This window comes from Antedon mediterranea, chromosome 6 (genome assembly GCF_964355755.1).
Source record: "Antedon mediterranea chromosome 6, ecAntMedi1.1, whole genome shotgun sequence".
Lineage (NCBI taxonomy): Eukaryota > Metazoa > Echinodermata > Crinoidea > Comatulida > Antedonidae > Antedon > Antedon mediterranea.
In genome coordinates this window covers 2,709,727-2,728,477 of record NC_092675.1, presented here as the reverse complement: position 1 = coordinate 2,728,477, position 18,751 = coordinate 2,709,727, and the positions used below count along the sequence as shown (strand labels likewise).

Genomic DNA, 18,751 nt, shown 5'->3' with positions numbered 1-18,751 from the left:
CTTTCGTTGGAAGCGTAGGTAGGATCACATAAACAGCACATGGTTTCACCATAATTAATCTATAGCTATAATATTGTCACAGGTTTAAGGCCTAGTGTGTCTTTCGGAACGAGTAGGGGTTACCCCTGTGTATTAGTCCGTTTCAGCCTATGTTGTGTTCACTGTGTTAGGCTAAAAACTCTACTAGTTGAATCACTTTGTTATGGTTTTGCCATAATTAATCTATATATATAGCTTTAATATTGTCACATATGTTACATATAGTGTGTCTTTTGGAACGAGTAGGCCAGTACCCCCGTGTTCTAGTCCATGTCATGTTCACTGTGTTTAGGCTAAAAACCCTACCAATTTAATCACTTTTGTATGGAAACTACCACAAGAGTGGCTCTATGTGAAAAGGGACTATACCAATGTTCATAATTAAGTGAACTTGCAATTTTAATATTATTTTGATTTTAAACACAATTATAATTGTAGACGCTACTTTAATCCATGCCGAATTCTCATAAAATTATTTAGTTTTCAGTATACACTGTATACAAATTATTAATAAAAGAAAAGTATTGATAACTAATGACAGCATTACAATAAATTTGTAATTTTGTTTTTTTTAATTCCATTTTTGCATTTTGATCAAATTCTAAAATTCAGAAAACACAATTTAATATTGATTGATATTGATTCGGAGCCAAAAAAGCACATAATGAAAAGAGCATAAAAACTCAACAATATTACCTAACATAAAACTACTATATTGTTCTTTAGAACCTTAACTAATTTCACGTGTAAGGAATTTAATTTCACCAAATAAGGTACTGTACTGTAGTTAAAACTAAAATGTTACAAGTTTATAACTATAGGGGGCAGTATTTTAAAATTAAAGAAAGAACCAGTGTATTCTTGTCATTTGATTGGCTTACATACCCTTGTACCAATTACTTACTCATCTACACGGTTTGGGGTATACTGTACATGGCATCGACATGTTCAAATTTTTGTAATTATAAACTTTGTGTAACTAACATACGGTACTGTGAATGGTGTTCACCTGTCATATGCGCCATATAACTGCTTTTTTTTTTCAAAGTTTACTTTAGAATAGACTTAGGTTTTACTGTTAATGAAACAAGTAATTGATGATTTGTATTTGTTGAATTTAAAAATTGAGTGGTCTATTCAAGGAGTTAAATAGAACAGTTCATTCAATTCATAAACATTCATTATTTGTAAATTATGTGGTAAACAAATCATCCTAGGATATGCTAAGTAGCTATTTGTGAATTATAATGTCCCCCTCTAAGGGTCTTTCACACCTGTTCCGGCACAGTTCTGGTCCGGCGCTGGCAAATCAAAATCGAATGTCAATGTTTAGTTTTTACGGTCCACATGGCTATGCACCAATCGAAATGCGTGTGAAAACAAAACATTGACGTTCGATTCGATTTGCGTTTAAACATGGCTTTGATTACTATAATGGAATTCTGAAAGAACTTTAAACCCAGATTAGACACTAACGAAAATGCTAATGTAATCTTTTTTAATCAATCATAAATAGTGAATATTATTTCATGAATAACTTAAACGTAATCGTACTGAATAAGAAATCTAAAAAATCAGCATTATTGTATCAAAAAATAAACATGATTTCACCTTGAAATTGCAATTACGACAATGAATATTAATGCCAATCTCTCAATCAAATCAAGAGTAAAGAAGTCAATAAGTTGTTGTAATGTGGCCCAGCTATATTATCAATTTTAGTCTTAACTATATCATAACAAGTACAAATAAATAAATAAGATACTTCTGTGTTCGATAGGGTTATAATACATATTCAATAAGATAAAAAGCGTGACCCCTATCATATTTATTTTCTTCAAAAATTGTATCAAAGTAGAGATACTATGTTTGACAGAACATAAACCCAGTCAGAGGAATACCATTAAAATAATAATAGTTCATAAGGGTCATTTTCAAGTTATATTTACAGATATATATATATGTACAGATCTTTTATTTCCTTCTCAAACCATAGAAATCCTCAAAACTCCAGTGAAAACGAGTATCTATATAGATTTCTTCAATAAAATTTCTTATTAAACAGAGTACACATTATTTTTGTTAATACTCTGATCATAAAACAATGTTCATAAACATAATACGTAAACTAGTTGAGCATGGATAATTACGCATTCTCAGAATGATAAGACAACATACAAAAATAATCTTGGTAATTACTTTCTTTCTAATCTATGCTTATAGTATTTTAATATATCCATAATCTAAATCAAAACCAAGGTTAGACTTTGGAAGACGGTTGTCTGGCTTCAAACTTATGTGAGACTAAAGAAATATATTAAGAAATATAATGCTGTACTAGAAAACTATATGTAGAAGGTACTTAAAATGGGTATATGCAAATCAGGTCCTAAGAATAAAAAAAATTTACTAGATTTATAAATTAATATTTTATTACAATATTTAAGATTTTGCTAATAATAAATTTGTTCACAGCATTTGCAGCAGACATGTGGTCTTTTTAAACGGACTGCCAAATAAGGCCACCTGTATTATATTTTTGGAAATCGTTTGTATACTACTACAGTAAGATACTGACTTTTTAATAATAATAATATAATTCTTACTGTTACTTGTTAGGCCTGTGAACCTAGAAAAGACAATTTTTATAGGCATGTATTCTGTCCCTACAACTTTCTAAAAAAATAATGATAACATTTGAAACGTAAATCTAATCTTTAAAGGGATGTATTGTCCCCCAAAAACAGGAAAAATGAAAATTAATGAAATCAGACTTTGAAATTCAACCAAAAATCCATTGGATGGCAACCAATTTGACTATTTTTTGCTTTAAACCACATTTTTTTCAGGTATATACATTTTTTTTCCGATCCAATTTTTGGTCAAAGTGGATAACTATGTTACATTAAAATATTCAACAAAAATTGTTTTAAGAATTATTTTTTCAGGGGGACAATACATCTTTAGTTGCTTATCATATAATACAATATTTTTAGGCTTTTTACATGAAAATCTTAATTTCTATATTTTTTTGAAAAGATTATTTCTAGCATCATGTGTCAAGGGTCAATTTTATCAATGTATTCTGGGATATATAGTTGAAAGAAACAGATGTTTTGTTTTCACATGAATAAAACATGGACAATTAAAACAACACACCAAGGAGATGAAATAAATTAAAACTTAGATTAATGAATTATTAATAAATTACACTGAAGCTGAGCTTATTCTAGTAATCTCTTTGTACTAAACGGAGATGAAATGATAAATTAAAACGGAGAACAAAAATTGGTAGATACATTTAGATGATGAAAACCTTGTTTAAATCTTGGTCTGTTGACAGCTGTCTACACTATCAAACTTTGTGACAAAAAATATGATGTGCCCATATATGGAAATGATGATGTCATATCACTACCATATTTGGGTATATCCCTATCATATTTGGGCACATCACACTTTTGTTGTCAAACTAGTTTGATAGTGGAGACAAAGCTTTAAAGAAATCATAAAATATATATATATATATACGGTAGCCCTGATATGTCATTGTTATAATAAGTGATTTGTATCATCTGTATTAATCTGTTATAACTAGAACAAGACCTGTTCCTGTACACTTGCGATATACATCAAATGCTAAGATTTTTTGGTTTGAAGATCAGGGGACGGCAGTGACACTTAACAAAGTATACATTAACAACCAAACTGAGAGAGAGGCTAAAAATGTGAAGCATTTAGAACGTTGTATAATAAGATACTGTAGTTCAATTCAATTTATATTTTAATTAACATAAATGTTCTGCTGAACACAAAGCATAGCAGAATTCTAGTTTGTCAACCTGCACTTGAAAATTCATTAATTGTTTAATTAAGTTGGTGTCATGATTGATTAATTAGCAGCAATTTCTAATTTGAAAGGTGAAATCAACAAGTCTTATCAGTTATTATGTCAATCACTTATGTTTCTCACTGCAAATGAGCAACCGATTCTGTGTACTGTATCAACACATTTTATTATTTGTATCATAGGTAGAAACCTGTAATACAGAGTCACATATGGCACCTGTTAGGCTTCTGGTCTATGATACAGGCATCATGTGATACATATGTGATACTGTATCACAATTGACCTATGATACTGTGGATACTGTATCGATAATTGGCTAATAGGAGCATACAGAACATATATAATTAAGTTTTTTTTAAATAAAGTTGTTTAATGTATATTTATTTTTTATATCCATTCGATTTTAATTCAAAAATATTTCCCTAACAAATTTCTCTACGTTTAAACATACTATACAAAATCCAATTTTAGAGGAAAAACATTTCATAGTTTTTATATTGTTTTTAGTCAATATTTGTCTATTGAAAACTCTGTCATTATTAATACCTGTTACTGTTTTGTTTGAATTTAATTTTTGCTTAATGACTAAGTAAGAATAATAAGTGTACTTGGAATAATGACGACGTACTTATGGAAAATGAACATTTGAAAACATAAATAAAAAGAATGAATAGAGAAAGTGTTCGTAAAAACTAGAAAGAATAATATTGTCAAGGTTACCGTCTCTAAATATCTTCATGACCTTTTGATGTATGCATAACCATAGCAACGTCTTCATAATGAGGTTATGAAATAATACAAAGAACACTCCAATATCGGCATGGAAACCAAATTATATGGACATGATACCACAAAACGAATTAACTGGCAAATTACAAAGGGTATTGAACAAATTGGTTGCAAGGACCAAAATACAGAAGAGAAAAGATGAGTACATGTTGGTGGTTGAAATACTAATAAGAATTAACAAAGAATTTGAATTGACAGGGGATGTGACCATAATGAGAAAGGGAAACAGGGTTGAAATAGCTAGTGGGAAATGTGATATGAACAGAATGAATACAACTAATAATAATAAAGAAAACGACGACGATGTTACTGTTAGTAAAAGTACATCAAATATCAAGTTGAGCCGTGCTAATGTTGGTTACAGTGATGAAGATCTTTGATTATGATAACTAAAGATTTCTGGTGCTACTAGTGATGATTAATGATTATGATGATATCAACTAAAAGTGACTGATTAATGATTATGATGATTGATGATGATGATGATGATATCAACTAAAAGTGATGATTAATGATTATGATTGATGATGATATCTACTAAAAGTGATGATTAATGATTATGATTGATGATGATATCTACTAAAAGTGATTGATTACTGATTATGATGATGATTGATGACGATATCACCTAAAAGTGATTGATTACTGATTATGATGATTGATTGATGATATCAACTAAAGTGATTGATTACTGATTATGATGATGATTGATCATATCAACTAATGTGATTGATTACTGATTATGATGATGATTGATGACGATATCACCTAAAAGTGATTGAATACTGATTATGATGATTGATGATGATATCAACTAAAAGTGATTGATTACTGATTATGATGATGATTGATGACGATATCACCTAAAAGTGATTGAATACTGATTATGATGATTGATGATGATATCAACTAAAAGTGATTGATTACTGATTATGATGATGATTGATGATGATATCACCTAAAAGTGATGATTAATGATTATGATAAAAACTGAAGAATGTTGTTTTTATTAATGATTGTGATAATGATGATGATTGTGATAATAATAATAATGATGATTACAACAATATCTACTGAAAGTGATGTTTAATAATTGTGATGATGATGTCTACTAAAAGTGATGATTAAAGTTAATGATTATGCTACTGCTGATAAACATGATGGTGATTGTTGCGGATATATTCGTATTGATGTAATTGTAATTGATTATAATAATCTCATGAATTTCTGTTGATGAATGTTTGATATTGGTCCTTATGAATTATGATAAAATAATGATATAAAATGATTGATTAACTTTATAAAATCAATTCAGTGCATGATTTTAATGTAACTAAATACAGAGGCACTGAACATTAAAACATTATTACAAAATGATATGCAAAGTTGGGAAACTGAACTAATATGCAAAGAGTGATATGGCGCACTATGGCTCTAGTTTGAATATACATAACCCCTCCCCCACCACCCCACTTAATCATCTTCAGTTAAAAAAAATGTACCTGCCAAATAAAATACAAAAATAAAATTTTCTGGAAACATATCAAAATACAAGGCATTGCAAAAATCATTAAATATAAGAGAAAATTCAATTTGATGTAGATAAATTATGATATCTTAATAAAAACTGAAATATCATATTTTCTTATCAATCATTTTGTAAAGAATTTTATCAAATAAATTGACAGTGACGAAGGAAACAAAACATAAAAAGAACTTCTACAGATATTACGAATCAAGCCGATTACTTTACGCTACATCGTACCATCTTTATGTTTTTTTAACACTCGTACGGCAACCTAGATATCTGAGTGAGATCATTTTCTTATATATGAAGAAAAAACAGATTCCATTTTCAAAGTAGATGTGTTTAGATTACTGCCAAAGGCATAGCGGTACGGCAGAGGACACAATGAAAGCTATATTCATTATGAAGAATCTTCACACAAAATTATGTGCAGAAAATGTGTGTTTGAAATAGTGACATAAAACAATATTCTAGAAGTATTTATTTAAAGCTTCTATAATTCACTACAAACTTTATATGGAGGTTTTGCACCATTATTAATACGCTAAATACATTTTGTTATAATAGCGAAACATGTTTAACAGAGGGTGCTCTCCTTTATACCAAGGCGGTAAATTTTAACTATTGGGCTACTAGGCATGAATTGAACAGAACTTTAAATTTGTCATTTACTTATTCACGCAATAAACCCAATATTTCAAGCAACTAAAACGGAAAATGAATGACTGGTGTATTAAAAACAGTGAAAACGTTTAAAATTCAAGGACTTGTACAAGAAAAATAAAAAGTTATTTTGTTTTCAAAGAGAATAAACGATAAAATGTTCTCCATTATAGAACCTAGATCGTAAAATTTTCAACTCATCCGTGGAAATACTACAAACAATAAAAGTCCTAGTTTAATAACGGTAAAATTACAAGCCATAAAATTTATATGTACATATAATGCTGATCATGAAATTAAATTCTATTCGATATCATAATTCGGTCAGATTGCTTCCTATTCTATCCATATTTTCATTTCACTTTACATTAACTTAAATTTATAATGTAAACACACGGTTCGAAATGATGATGATTTTTTGACTCAAAATGTAAATTAAAAGCAAATTTCATATAAAATTCATCTTCATGTTCTTCCAACATAATTTATTAACTACCACACACATGGCGCAAACAATAATATTGGTGAATTCTATGTTTCTGAGTGAAAACATTAATGGAGAGCTTTCGCTTTTCAACGACTTGAATCCGTTGCAGCGTATCACCCATTATAATTATATAAAAATTAATATTATTTTTTGGCACAGAAATAAAATTAATGGTATCACAGAATGAAATCGTAGAACTAACTATTAAAAAAAATTTCATACACATCTAAAGCAGGTAACTAATGTCACTTACAGGATGAATAAGATACATACTTAATTTGAAATCTAACTAAAGTATTGATAACAACAATTTTAAATGTAAATATGTATGTTTGTATGATGTAGTATGTTTAAGCCGATATTAGCCCTTGATGGCATTTGCAGCAATAAAGAAATTGAATTGAATTGAATATCAAGTCCGACTTGAGGTTTAAAGGTGGAGTACAAACAGCCATGAGTTGCTGGGTCAGGATTGAAACCCTGGACCTTGAGATTTGATGGCAATCACCTAGGTACACTACCAACAAGTATGATGAAAGAGAAGAGCCGTAACGAAATTAAATTACTTTTGTAATTTGATAATAATTTTCTTCTACTTTTTTTATTGAAGGGTTCATATCATAATAATTATAAACATGGTCTTTACATTGAATAATTCAATTAAAATAAGAAATAGAAGGTAAATATAAAAGGAAGAAAATTATCAAATGATTTAATGGAAGAGTAATATTCCTCTTCAAGTCCATGTCCTCAAAATGATGATGATTTCGTTTGACAAAAGCAGTTGTTTAATTCAAATTAACAAAAGATCCTCATATGAAGTTAAATAAAAACAAACGAAAGAGCTGGTTGATGAACATGAGTTGTCAAATATCATGGAAAACAATCAATAATTGAATGAAGGTTAAGAAGAAGGTGGAGGTGTGTGATTGGTTAATGATCAACCTGTTGATTGGCCAATCAGCTTCTTCCAACTGTCCTTAAGGAACAAAAGCATTAGAAAGAGTAAAACTGGCTCTCAAAGACTGTAAAACAACCCAATTGACTCTCACGTTTATTAGGTTGAAATTCGAATAATATGAAAACAATACCTATTGATTTTATGAAAATGTTTTGCCATCAAATGCTTGTTTCTTATTCATTGCTGGTTCTTTTGTGAAATAAAAAAAGGAAACAGCAATTTGAGTTTGTTGATGATTATCGATCCACTAGCAAATGTAATTACATGCACTAAAGAAAATTTGGGTACTTCGATATTAGACAAAAAAAATGGCAATACAACTAAAAGTATGAAATAAGTTAAATAGTGTTTATATAACATTATTATACATGATATAATAAACCTAATATTTATAACTACTTATACAAAATAAAACATCTGAAAGAAATAAATTAGTAAGAATAATATAAATAAAATTATGATTGGATATTATATTGAAACCCATTTTCTAAAATACATTTTATTAAAAAAATGAAAAACTACTTAGTCATAGTTAAATTCCATAATAACTGCTGTAAAGTTGAAATCACTCATTTAAGGGTATTTAATAGCAGAAACATTGAGGGGAAAAATAGTTCAAAAAGTAGTCAAATTAATATGGTGATCGCAGGAACTAGAATTGCACATTGTAATATACATTTAACACAATATCTTAAATCAATCTAACCCATCACCAAAACCAACAAAAAAATAAGGCACAAATAAAAGGTTAAATATTAATTATTAATTCAAAGAAAATATCAATGTAAATATTATTTTTAATAATCCTATTATCACCATCAATAAGCCTTGGTTGTAACCGATAAAAACTTACTTGGTATTATTTCATATTCGTCATCTGGTCCTGAAAACAGACATGGTCACATATTAATTAATACAAAAGATTTTTGAGATGCTGTCAGATCGGGCCCATGCTTAGACCATCAGGCCCAACTGAACCTAATCCCTAAAATAATTAGGCAACACCTAAACATTCAACCCAAACACCTAAATATTCAACCTAAACATTCAACCTAAACACCTAAATAAACTGAATCAAACATCTTTAAGTAACCTAAACACCTAAACATTCAACCTAAACACCTAAATAAATTGAATCTAACATCTAAGCACCTAAACATTTAACCTGAACATTCAACTAAACACCTAAACATTCAACCTAAAAATAACACCTAAACACCTAAATAAACTGAATCAAACATCTTTAAGTAATCTATACTCAAGAGTTGGGTGCTGGGAGGAGATGGATGTGGTGGGCCACAATTTCTAATATCTTTTTTAAGGTTTTTGACCTAGTTTTAGAAATACCCTTTTATTATAGCAAGATTTACATCTTAATCCCAAACATAAGCTAATGCCTAACCAATCAGTGGAATCTATTACGACGTATTTGTAATACTTTACATGTATTAAAAAAATGTCTGCAAATTTTGCTGTTGCTTAATTTCTTTCGTTTAGTTTTATTGTGACTATACTTCTGTGACTGATTACTGGTAACAATTTGGGGTTGAGGAATTGGATAAATGCAAAATATTAGGCAACGGTAAAGTGTGATGCTCCCAAATAGGGTAGTGATATGTCCAAATATGGTGGTGATATGACATTATCATGTCTATATACAGTATGGGCACATTTTCTTGTCACATAAAGTTTGATAGTTGAGACAGAGCTTAAGAGTGAAAACAGTGCACAAATGTACCTGTGTCACTGCACTACAAAATGTGTAATTTATTAATTGTAAATTCAATTTGAAATGCACATGAGACATTCTTATGTTTACAGTGTAAACAGCATGTTACTTTTTTTAGTAGTTACTATATAAATGCGGTGCCAGGGATGTAGCTATAGCCTCGTCTGAAATTTTTTAATTTTCACCACCCACCCCAATTCCCCTGCACAGATCGTCTATATTGTATATAATTATATTTAAAGCATCTTGCTTTACGGCCTTGCATGCTATGTCAGTAGGACCAATATTCATGTATAGTACACCAGTAGTAGCATAATATTTGACAAACTTTGTCGTAATTAAATCAATTTTTATGTTCCATTGTTATGCATAAATTCCACATAATAATTTAATTATTTTGTAAGACTAACGATTTTATTATATTTTTATGAGATATCAATAAAACGGACAATTGTTTGGGTGCGCCCATGAATATAAGATTGATTTGTCCTATTTCACAGGCCTTTAAATTGACTCAATAAAAAAAATATTATTGCTTAATTTATGGATATGAAATCAATTTTTGTCTATAAACAACAGAGGGCTCACTTCATTCAATGAAAGAACATATGAACACGAACTTAAAAATTATTAAGCAATAAAGTATTACCCACCCAAGTACTTAAAAATACCTATATTTCCTTATGTATGTGTATTAACTATTTTACCAGTAATTGTTATTACTATATTTATATTGTAGTGTGAAGTATGCCACCAATATGTACAGTAGTTCTTAATACATTATTATTATTATGTGTATCATATCCACATAGTGAAGGATTACATTCCCAAGTAGGCCTACTTTCTTTCTTTTAACTTAGTGTTCTCTGTATTTATAATTTTTCCAGTAATTGTTTTAATATTATGTAGCTATTGTTATGTGAAGTATTAGTCATGAACCACTGTTATAAAGGTAGTTCCCTATAACTATATTTATATAAATCCATATAGTGGATATAAATTACAAAAGTTTATGATTATTTACCATAGTGGGTTCTCATTGCATTATTGTAGTAGTATTTCATTCAGTGTAATTTTGATTACGTATTTTATGAGATGTGTACCATTGCTTAAATTCTATGTAGTTGGCGTTTTTTCAGTATACATTTCATTATGCCATTTAACATATCAAGAATTAATCTATTAAAAATGACTTTATTTATTATGGTTTATGATGCACTGTACTATAGGTAATCATTATAAAGGCTGTCAACCCCAAGGCAATTCTGCTTTGACTTTTAGATGCTAGAGGGCAGTAGATACATTTAAATGGTGGGTAGCCAATTTATAACTAAAACAAGGCCAACGTGTATATATTTGCACTACACAGTTTAAGTTTAGAGACACCTTCCCTACGTTTTTTAGATCTATTTTAAGATCACAAACTATATTTAATCTAAAAATAATACTATATGGTCCTATTGCGATAACTTTTTTCGTCTTCAAATGGTTAAAAATGTGAAAAATAAGTCAATTCTAATAATTATAGCGGCCCGCTATAAATCCCAAAATGCATTGAGCGCGGATTGATATTTCTGTTTTTCTTCTGTAATTCACCCACTTTTCGATCGATCGTGAGGCCAAAACAAATGGAAGACTCCTAACTTTGCAGTTTTCCCCAATTTGTATCAACGAAGTCTGGCAAAAATAGAAAGAAAATTAATGCAGCAACTATACAACGTCAGGCTAGGTATATAGCTAGCGTACGATGTTCGTACGTTACCGATATTCACCAGCTAGGCCTACAAAACTAAGCCTAGCTAGGCTAGGCCTCAAGACCGTCCACGAGAGGTCAGTCGCCGCGAGCTACCTAGGTAGTGCATTGTTTCTCACTTTTTATTTTGTATTGTATTGCTATTGTATTCATCCTCTCTCTAAACTGCTCTGCGATCAGTTGCCATTCTACTGTTATTTCTGCCCTGGGAGTTACCAGTCTATTACTGTAATACAACATAATTCTGAACCTGCTTCATGATGGAAGAGCATAGAGTTTAAAATGCATACATCATCAACTCAATTTTTATGTCCGTTTGTAGCTATATTTTCTCAGTCAAACTGTTTGCTCTATGGTCAGTACCATTCTGCAGTTAGTCCTGCCCTGGGAGTTACCAGTCTATTACTGTAATACAACATAATTCTGAACCTGCTTCATGATGGAAGAGCATAGAGTTTAAAATGCATACATCATCAACTAAATTTTTATGTCCGTTTGTAGCTATTTGCATCTTTTCTCAGTCAAACTGTTTGCTCTATGGCCAGTACCATTCTGCAGTTAGTCCTGCCCTGGGAGTTACCAGTCTATTACTGTAATACAACATAATTCTGAACCTGCTTCATGATGGAAGAGCATAGAGTTTAAAATGCATACATCAACTCAATTTTTATGTCCGTTTGTAGCTATCTTTTCTCAGTCAAACTGTTTGCTCTATGGTCAGTACCATTCTGCAGTTAGTCCTGCCCTGGGAGTTACCAGTCTTTTACTGTAATACCACATCTTCCCTAATTCTAATTCTGAACCAGATTGATGCACTTTGCTTGTCAGGTATGAAACAAATAGTAAACGCACTTGACACGCTTTGACCTTTAGCCTTTATTGTGAACTTTTAAATATTATAATTCTATGTAACACTTTGCTACAGATTGCCAGTCCAGTATACTATTACTAGGTAATTGTTCATTCTTACATGACAACATATACACGTATCAAATAATACTCCATTAAGATTAATGAAATACATATAAAAGAAAATGTCACATGCTTCTAAGCCATATTGCTCATAAATAAAATAGTAAAATTATAAAATAAAGAAAATAATCTGATACTTGTTTCAATGGGAATACAAAACAATGAAAGAATTGAACTAAATAATTATTTACGTATGTTGTAATCAGACATTTGTAAGAAAAATCGGCCGTTAAGCACTAAATGATGATACTATATTTATTGTACATAGGAAGGAGAACCATTATAAGCTAAGACATAGATAATATTATCTAATCCTCCTTAGCCTCCTTTTCTTAACTACACCATTTTAAGGGAACACCTAGCCTTGAAATGAATGTAGAGAAATAAATGACCCCCTATTTTTACTTAAACTGTGAAATGAGGGGAAATGTATGTGTTAACTCTATAGCAAACCCTATTTAAGGGATACCCCCTATTAAGGGGACACATTGTTGGGAACAGAAGGTTGATGATAAAGTACTACTTACTTGGTGGTGCTTGAGATGGTGCAGCTGTGTACCTTGAATCTGGCTGGCTCTCCTCTTTTGTTGCCCCATTCAAGTCGTTATTGTAAGAATTCTTAGATGCCCTGAGTGGTTTACGGTCCATTCGAGGACGGTTTTCTGCTTCTGTTTTTCTAAAATATATTATAAAAATAGTAATGTAACACAGGTCTTTTCTTTTGAGGTGAGGTAAACTTCTACACACCAAAGTACAAACAGCACACCTACAGCATCCCTAAATGTATTGAGGAGTGCAATTTGTAGCACACCTATAATTTTAAAAAGACAAGGTCTGGTAATATAATATCTTTATCTTTGTAATAAAGTACCAAGATTGAACTAATTGGATTTGAATACAGAGGAATTTAGTCACCTAAGTAAACCTAAAGCTCTGTCTACACTATCAAACTAGTGTGACAAAAAGTGTGACATGCCCAGATATGGTAGTGATATGATGTCACCATGTCCATATATGGGCACATCACATTTTTTTTTGTCCCATAAAATGTGATAGTGTAGACAGGACTTAAGTAAGGTACTTGATTAATCATTTGCTTAACATTAGAAGTTGTTTCTGATAATATGATTACTCTATTGTTAATCAACTAACCTGTTACTTAATGAATCTTTAAGGTTGTCAAGTATCTCTATTGACTGTGTGTGGTACTCTAACAAGGCCTGGACAAATGCATCCAGTTGTGCGACTTGTTCAACCTGATGCCAAAAAAAAAAAATCAAAATCAATGGTTTAATAAAAAAATACTTAAGTGATAATAGGAATTATTAAGTCTTATGTATACAGGTTAATGTCTTCTGCTACTAATAAGTCAAGTGACTGAGCAGGTATGGCAGGGTTCCCGCAAACCATAGCCACATAATTGGTACAGGTTGAAGAATCTTCTTAACCAACAATTCTTCTCGGATAAGTACTTAAAACTGTCCATATTCAGTGAAAACATCTGGTTTGTGTGTACTTTAAAGAACCCGGTACATTTTTGGGAAGAGTATGAGCTTAACCTGGTGCACTGATCTATATCAATCCCTGTCGTGAACAGACGAATGAGCACTGTTTGGTACCAGCACTCAACATAAAGGAATCCTTGAATATTGTTGTATATGTTATATCTGATCCACCCTGCTTTGATTTAAATGGTTATTAAAAAAAAGCGGATATAAATATGAATCCGGGTTCCCATTATAATAGAGTAGTGAGAGAACTTACATCATTTTCGATGACATGCCTCATTCCGTCTTCAGCTAATCTGAGTGACTCTTCAAATTTCTCCTCAGCTGTTCGAACTTCTTCCTCTGGCAAATTCGACCCTAAAACCAAATAGAAATAATTTAATCAACAAAATTATATCTTTAACGGAGTTATTACTATATAGTTAAAAACAATCAATATTAGTAATAGTAGAGATTAATAAATGCTTTTAAAGCTTGTTTGATACTAGGACGTAACACAAAGAGGTAAGCCGCAACACAAAATAAATTGACCAATCACAAGCAACAGTTTGAATTATCACGTTTGATTGTTTAATTCGCTTGCGTTGCGGCTTATATGTGTGCAATGCATCCTAGTGGGAACCAAGCTTTAGGCAACACAATACAGCAAAACATCTTTGATTTTGGTCAAAGTAGTTATCTTATAGAGAAATAAAAGTATAAAGGTATTCATATACAAGCATAAAATTAAGTACACAAATTCTATTTAATCATAATTTTGTTTAACTTTTTAAATCTTTTAAAACAACATGCACTTAAGTTTTTAAAGAAAAGCATACATAATTTTTGCATCCTTGTTAATGTATTGTTAGTAAACTACTTTCAAGCAGGCAAAAAAAACTATAAAATACTAAGATGATTTTCAGTAAAAATATAGCCAACACAATTTACACCCAATTTTCAGATACATTCATTAAATTTCCCACTAGCCTATCTACAGTATGACCACACTCTTTCACACAATAGCTAGTTAGTGGATCTGTAGCTTCTTGGTTAACATGCTTGTCTATAGGGTTCAATTCTGACCTAGTATCAGAGTTGAATTGTTTTAATCCACTCATTAAGCCTCACATTAACACTATATATTTAATATAAATTCATCCTGCAATCAGCAAATAGTACTATCATAAATATCACAGCAAATGATTTTGCAATGTTCTCAAAAGTTATTGTAATAAATTATTCTTGTGTTAGAAAATGAATTCATTATCAATATCACATCATATTTTTAAAAAATAAAGAAAAAATAAAAAGTAAGATTAAAAAGAAGAGATTTAACATCCCGTAGAGCTCCATGAAACTTTGGCCCCAGGAACCTACACTATGACCCCTAACATTAATATGAAGGCCCTTGCAGGCACATCCATGACGCTAAATTCTAATTGTCTATTTGTAACCACTGAGTAACATTGTATTTAGATATTCATCTTTCATCTGCAAGGTTTTGGTTATAGGAACTACATTGGCATGACTATACTGTATGATTATATAGTATTTGATTCACCGCAAAACCTGATAGTTCATAGTTCGTTTGTCTACAATACAAGGCTAGGAAATTAATTTAATAACATTTGTAAGTGTAAATATTTAAATAATACATAAACAAATAGAAGGGATGCATTCAAAGCTGAACCAAACAATGTTCACAATTAATGTATTAAAACATATGCAGTGGTGGTTATTTCGTGCTTTTAGAATCGTTAGACATTTAGACAGTGAGGCCTACCTTCTGAACTAATAGTACCCAACATACCGAAAACTACCCCAATAATAACATATTTTGGCAGCAAAGAAAAAAAGGAGTTTAATATTTTAACAAGGAATATCCTACTGTAATCATGGTCTTTAATATAGTATTTATATAAAATAATAAAAAACAAATTAATATAACTTTCAAACATGTTATTGCAATAAGTATTTTGTTATATCAAATTGCTATTGTTATTATTATTGTCTTTACACAGTAATAGTAAAGTCCCTTGAAGAAATTCCTATTCTGGACAATCAATAATAATATTAATGAAAGTAACATAAAAACAGTAATCAAACAAATAATTAAATCATCTCCTTTTACATGTGACCATGCCAAGCACTTGATTACAAACAAAACTCATCATTAGTATGGCTAGTCTGGCATGCTTTAAAAAAAAAAAAAACTAAAAATAACCTAAAATTGTTTGTGCAAAAAACAAACCAAAAATTACCAGTGTTGCCAACTAAGACGAGAAATCAGTGTGAATTAGCAGTATGCAATGAAAAAAAAAACAAACAAAAAACTCGCAAACAAAATGTACTCTTCTATCATTAAAACCAAGCAACTTTGGGCTGGCCCAAGTGCCTAGATATATTTCCTGCAAAGTCTGGTTTCAGAATACATTTATATAGTACAGTAGGAAAGACTCTGATTTTCAGAGTTTCTGTGTAGGGAAGAACTTTAATGAATTTTTTTAATACTAAAAATGATCGCCATAAATGAACGAGATTTGGTATTGATTAATAATTGATATTACAAAAATTAAGTTAATGAAATATAAGTACATTTTACAGACATTTGAAACGGATATAATGATAATAATATTCTAATAACCATAAATTATGACATGCATCATTAACATATTCTAAAAGCTTTTCAGATTAAATTATTCCAAATAGGTAATTTTTTTCAAAAAGCAAAATGAAAGTAAAGATCACATATCAGTTTCGGTATTGAACATAGTGCTTTGAAAAGTAGTAATATTATTATTATTATTAGTCAGAAATGTTATAATGTTTTGGAATAGAAAACTACAGTATTAGTATAGTTAGAAGTAAAGGAGCACTGTCAAGGTACACACTTGTTCCATTTTACACGGAAATAGAAGACAACTCTTCCTTATATGATTTTCCATTATTTAACAAAATGGTGCAGACCTCCAAGTGTTTGTGAATGTAACTTATTCATTTATATTAGGAGAGTGTTTAAACTGTGTACATATTATCAAGTCTAAAAGACAAATATTGCTTTATAACATAAAAAATAATGAAAACAAATTCAAATTTACATTAGACAAAAGTTTTTAAAATACTAAACAAAAACAAATTGTAAAACAACAATATAATTGTTTACATTAGACAGAATAACAATTTATATTTAATTGTAGAAAAACATAAACATATTGTTTTTAAACCACTTTTCTGAAAATGAAAGTAAAACTAAATTTAACTGTAACAATGGCAAGACAATTAAACAAATGGTAGGTATGACGATTTTGACAAATATTGAAACAGATTAATTACTTATGTAATTTTGATTTCTCAAAAAATACCATAGAAAAATTTTGAGAAAGTCAGTTTTTCAAAAGAGTTTTCGATTTGTCATGACCTTCAAGAAGAATTGAGGGGGCAGGGGGGAAACATGTGGGAACATGCTTCCTTACTTGATTCCTAATTAGGTCACCACAGGTCGTGACAAAGCGAAAACTCCCTATTTATAACATTAGCTCTATATAGATTTAGAAGAAAATGGTGAATAAAAAAGATAAATTACCTCCTGTGTGGTGAAACGAGATGAAGTGACACAGCAAAGAAGTGAAAAAAAAAGAATGATATATACAAATGTTAGTGAGTGAGTGAAGGTAAAATGAATTGCAAAGTGGTTATGGTGAAATGACCTCGGGTGAGAGAGGCAAATGCAAGTGTCTTGTATAAGGATACAAGCAACGAAATGGATTCAAACTTACAATCTCACAATCAGTAATTCAACCTCCAACACACTGCGCCCTTACGTGCATTGTTCACTCATGTTTTTGAAATGGCAAGTGTTTAGTTTATGGCCGACGTATGTCGCAAACGACAATGTCAATTAGTTTTACAACTAATTTGAAACTAAGCCAGGACAGTTTAAAGCACATTGATTGGTCCTATCATTGATCAAGGGCTTCTCATCGGCAAATACGTCTGAGGCAGATATTAGGGTCTTCCATAAGAGTGCTGATTTCTAATGCCTAACAAAACCCCAGATACAGCACCCGGTATTCCCAAATGGTCTCCCATCCAAGCTCTAACCAGGCCCAACAATGCTTTTAAGTTAAAACTTCTGTGATCTGATGAGAACCGGTGTTTCAACGCTTATAATGGCAAGTGATGGTACTTAATAAGACTGACAAATTCAAATCATGTTGACATGACATTTCAATGTAGTACAGTGATTCATAAATAAACAACATTTGTTACTTGTCTGAACCAACACAGGATGTACAAGTAGTGGTTATAATGATAATAGAACAACAATTGATTAGTATAATCTGAACCATAGTGCAAAGAGCAGTTAAAGAATGACAATCAATTGAGCACCTGCTAACCCAGAGAATAAAGAATTTAGTATGCGTATTCTTAAGCGAATGCATGTATTAATGAACGATAATACTTATTTTATATCACCTAGCAAAACTCTG

General features: G+C 30.5%; 1 protein-coding gene across 3 annotated transcripts in view; it reads right to left on the bottom strand.

The window, feature by feature from the left end:
- The window catches only part of LOC140052596 (endophilin-A2-like), a 39,817-nt gene that overhangs the window by 11,258 nt on the left and 9,808 nt on the right, over positions 1-18,751 (bottom strand). The window contains exons 7-11 of one of the 3 annotated variants that reach the window (XM_072098231.1): positions 16,045-16,079; positions 14,536-14,636; positions 13,924-14,027; positions 13,299-13,447; positions 9,171-9,200 (exon numbers count right to left, since the gene is read on the bottom strand). In XM_072098231.1, coding sequence (XP_071954332.1) covers positions 9,171-9,200; positions 13,299-13,447; positions 13,924-14,027; positions 14,536-14,636; positions 16,045-16,079 — 419 coding nt within the window. The remainder of the gene's footprint in view (positions 1-9,170; positions 9,201-13,298; positions 13,448-13,923; positions 14,028-14,535; positions 14,637-16,044; positions 16,080-18,751) is intronic. The other 2 variants (XM_072098232.1, XM_072098234.1) reach the window with 2 other exon arrangements.